Raw genomic sequence first — 4,635 nt, forward strand, 5'->3', positions numbered from 1 at the left:
TTGTTTTCTCTGTTAAGCCACAAATGCGTTGTATGAAATTAAACATTATTTCTTCTAATGTGCCTCTCTTGGTTCATTATTTTCCTCTCAACTCATTTTTGTTATCCACAATATTATGTCAATTCATACTTACTTACATGTATTTTAAATATATTTTTGAAATGAAATATATTTTTGAAATCTTTGTAAATTAGCAATTTCTGGTACAAATGTTCTTAATTTTCCAAATAATTTTGGGGAATAGATAAAGTTTTCTCTACATCTCTGCAGTTTTTGACTTTTTACTCAACTGTGTGTTTTTGTCCAACCCCTCCCTTTTTTTTAACTTCATTCCTTACTTTTTGTGGATTAATTTAGTTTATCAAAATATTAGTTTAATTTGTCATTTTAGTTCAAACTCCACAAATTACTGGTCTATGTGTTTAATTAGAAGTTATAAATTATGCATAATTAATTTGTCTGTCTACTTAGTTTTGATATTCCACCACTTCATGTAAAATATGAAAACCTTACAACTATTGTTTTTTTGCTTTGCCACCCGTTACACTATTGTTGACATATGATTGATATATACAAACATTATTAATCCACTATAAGTTATAATTTTTGTGTATGTATTTCAAAGATATTAAAAATCCCAAAATATGTTTTTATATTTTACCACACCTTTACCACTCCAAACCAAATCCACTGCCATCAAGTCATTCCAACAGATAGCAACCCTTTAAGATAGAGTAGAATTGCCCCCTAGTGTTTCCAAGGTTGTAAATTCTTACAGAAGCAGGCTGTCTTACCTTTCTCCCACAGACAGATTGGTAGTTTTGAATAGTCGAGCATTTAGTTAGCAGTTAGACGCTTTAGCTACCAAGCCATCAGAACTCCTTTCCCAACACTCTTCATTTTGACCTGAAAATTTGATTTGTTGTTGTGTTCATAGGTGCCATCTAGTTAGCTTGAACTTATAGTGACTCCATGCACAACAGAACAAAACATTGCATTGCCTAGTCCTGCACCAGCCTCTCAATCTTTGCTACACCCAAGCCCATCATTGTAGTCACTGTGTAAATACATCTCATTAAAGGCCTTCCTCTTTTGCACTAACCTTCCACTTTACCAAACATGACATCTCCAGGGACTGGTCCCTTCTAACAACATGGCCAGAAATGAAGGCTGGCCATTCTTTATTTCAAGAAGCATTTCGGCTACACTTCTCCCAGGACAGATTTATTAGTTCTTCTGGCAGTCCATGGTACTTTCAGTCATCTTTGCCAACACCACATCTCAAAAGCAACAACTCTCCTTCCGTCTTCCTTATTAGATGCAGTCTGGCCATTCTTGCTTCCAAAGACCATTCCGGCTAGATTTTTTTAGTTCTTCTGGCAGGCCATGGTACTTTAAGTATTTTCACCAAAACCGCAACTCAAAATAATCAACTCTTCTTCAGTCTTCCTTATTCTTTGTCTAGCTTTCACATCCATATGTTGTTGTTGTCATGTGCCATCAAGTCGGATCCAACTCAGACAGACCCCTCCTTGGGTTTCCAAGGTAGTATCACTATGGAAGTAGATTGCCCAACTTTCCTTCTGAGGTCTGGCTGGTGGGTTTGAACCACCAGCCTTCTGGTTATCAGTCAAATGCCTTAGACACTATGCCACTACTGACTCCAATTATATGCATGTCATATATACTTGATATTATCCCACAGGTCCCTGAATTGTATTTTGTTGTTCCAAAAGAGTGTAGTGATATTATTTACAATGTTTTTCTGTATTTTTAAAATCAGAAATTTAGAAATATAGAATGTTCTTTCTTACCAAGTGTTGTAAGAAACTTGCTGCATCTTCCGCAACTAAGAATATTTAGTAAAATTATAGAATGCAATGTCAGTAAGTGTTTGTTGCTGTTGTTATGTGCTGTCAAGTTAGACCCGATTCATAGCGACCCCTCCTTGGGTTTCTGAGGCAGTATCACTATGGAAGTAGAGTGCCCCATCTTCCTTCCAAGGTGTGGCTGGTGGGTTTGAACCACCAGCCTTCTGGTTAGCAGTCAAGTGCCTTAGGCACTATGCTAAAGAAAAGGGAAATTCAACTACATCAACATTGAAAATAAACATGGTGAAAAATAAGTGATTTAAGTTAAACAAACACAGCACATTTTATGTTCATCTTCTTTTGTGTTATTAGGAATTATTTTAATAAACAGATTATAGTGCAACAAAATTACCATCCATAAGCAGAAATATAATAAAACACTTTCATTATTCCTTTTAATCAAATGTAAACAACATGACATGCAAGAGATTTTTGGGACATGTTTTCAAGAGACATTAAAACAATTTAGACTTTCAAATACTATGTGATAAAAAGGCTACTTGAACAAAAGAAAGCCTTAACACTATACTTTGTTGACACTCATACATATTTTTAACAGAGTTGACTAACAAATATGTTTGTTTTTAGAGAAAGTAACTCAAATCCAAAGTTTAAAAATATTTTTTTATGGAATTTTGTGACCTTCCAAGGGCATCTAGAAAGAATAGAAAATATGTATGTATATGTATATACTGTAAATATGCATACAAATGTTGTTGTGTTGTTGTTAGGTGCCATGGAGTCATCTCCAACTCATAGTGACCTTATATACAACAGAATAAAACACTGCCTGGTCCAGTGCCAGCCTCATGATTCCCACTATACCTGAGCCCATCGCTGCAGCCACAATGTCAATTCATCTTGTTGAGGGCCTTCCCCTCTTTCGTCGGCCCTTCACTTTACCAAGCATCACATCCTTCTCCAGAGAATTATCCCTTCAGACAACATGACCAAAGTAGGTGAGACAAAATCTGGCCATTTTCTCTTCCAAGGGGCATTCCAGCTGGACTTCTTCAAGAACAGATTGGTTAGTACTTTCAGAAGTACTTTCAGCATTCTTCAACAACACCATGACTCAAAAGCATCAATACTTCTTTTGTCACAAATTGAATACGTATGGTGAAAGGATACAACCCTGATGCAATTCCTTCTTGATCATGTCTTCCAAATCTCTTGGTATAGCTGAGTGAGTGCCTCCAATGCAGCATCCGTTTGTTGAAATATCTCAATTGATATTCCATCAATTCCTAGAGCCTTGTTTTTCAAGAATTCTTTTAGTGCAGATTCCTCTCCTCCCTTCCATACCATTTCTTCTTGATCATATTCCACCTCCTGAAATGGATAATCACCTACCAATTCTTTTTGGTGGAGTGACTGTGTATTCTATCCCTCTTCTTTAGATGTTTCCTGTATTATTCAACATATTGCCCATAGAATCTTTCAATATGGCAATTTGAGGATTAATTTTTTTTCCTCAGTTCTTTCAGTTTGAGAAATGCTTACCATGTTCTTCTCTTTTGGTTTTCTAACTGCAGTTCTTTACACATTTCATCATTGACTGTTTTCTCGAGCTCTTCTTTGAAATCCTCTGTACAGTTCTTTTTCTCCTGTCAATTTTTCTTTTTGCTTTAGCTACTATCCATACAAGGGCAAGTTTCAGAGTCTCCTCTGACATCCATCTTGGTCTTTTCTTCCTTTCCTGTCTTTTTAATGACCTTTTGCTTTCTTCATGGATGATGTTCTTGATGTAATCCCACAATTCCTCTGGTTTTTGGTCATTAGTGTTCAATGCATCAAATCTATTCATTTGATGGTCTCTAAATTCAGGATAGATATAATCAAGGTCATATTTTGGCTCTTGTGGAATTCTTTTAATTGTCTTCAGCTTCAATTTAAACTTTCAGATGTCAGATGGCCCACCTTCTCCGCCCGCCCAGCCCGTCAGTGAGGGCCTGCGCAGACCCTGGTGAAGAGGTTCTGCCTGAGATGGCTGCTGTGTGTCAGAGCGTGAAGGGCTTGGTTGCAGTGATAACGGGAGGAGCCTCAGGTCTAGGCTTAGCCACGGCGCAGCGACTGGTGGGGCATGGGGCCTCTGCTGTGCTTTTGGACCTACTGGACTCGGATGGAGCAGCCCAGGCCAAGAAATTAGGGAAGAACTGCGCCTTCATTCCTGTTGACGTGACTTCAGAGAAAGATGTACAAGCAGTCCTGAATTTAACAAAAGAAAAGTTTGGCTGCATGAATGTCGCAGTCAACTGTGTAGGAATTGCAGTGGCCATCAAGACATACAACTTAAAGAGGAGCCAGGCCCATACCTTGGAGGACTTTCAGCGAGTTCTCAGTGTGAATCTCGTAGGTACCTTCAATGTGATCTGCTTGGTGGCTGGAGAGATGGCCCAGAACAACCAGACCAGGGAGGCCAACGTGAAGTCATCATCAACAGTGTGGCTACCTTCGAGGGCCAGGTTGGACAGGCTGCATACTCTGCTTCAAAGAGTGGCATAGTGGGCATGACACTGCCCATTGCTCGGGATCTGGCTCCCCTAGGCATCCGGGTGATGCCCATTGCTCCTGGCCTGTTTGGCACCTGTGATAGTTGAAGATGTGTCAACTTGGCTGGACTCTAGTTGTGAGTGGTGGTTCCCATGATGGATCACATGACTGTGTTCTAAGCAGCCGGTGGGCCTAGGGGGAGTTTCCCCAGGGGTGTGGCCTACCTGTAATACTATCCCAGGGACAAACTGGAAGAACGGCATTCCGGACT

General features: G+C 39.2%; 1 protein-coding gene across 1 annotated transcript in view; it reads left to right on the forward strand.

Annotated features, from left to right (window-relative positions):
• The first annotated feature begins 3,857 nt into the window (after positions 1 to 3,857).
• Positions 3,858 to 4,635, forward strand: part of LOC103208499 (3-hydroxyacyl-CoA dehydrogenase type-2-like) — a 7,468-nt gene continuing 6,690 nt past the window's right edge. The window contains 3 exon segments of the mRNA XM_007954210.1: positions 3,858 to 4,272; positions 4,275 to 4,426; positions 4,576 to 4,577. Coding sequence (XP_007952401.1) covers positions 3,858 to 4,272; positions 4,275 to 4,426; positions 4,576 to 4,577 — 569 coding nt within the window.

Source organism: Orycteropus afer, unplaced genomic scaffold, assembly GCF_000298275.1.
Source record: "Orycteropus afer afer isolate SDZICR_OR568_19922 unplaced genomic scaffold, OryAfe1.0 scaffold00444, whole genome shotgun sequence".
Lineage (NCBI taxonomy): Eukaryota > Metazoa > Chordata > Mammalia > Tubulidentata > Orycteropodidae > Orycteropus > Orycteropus afer.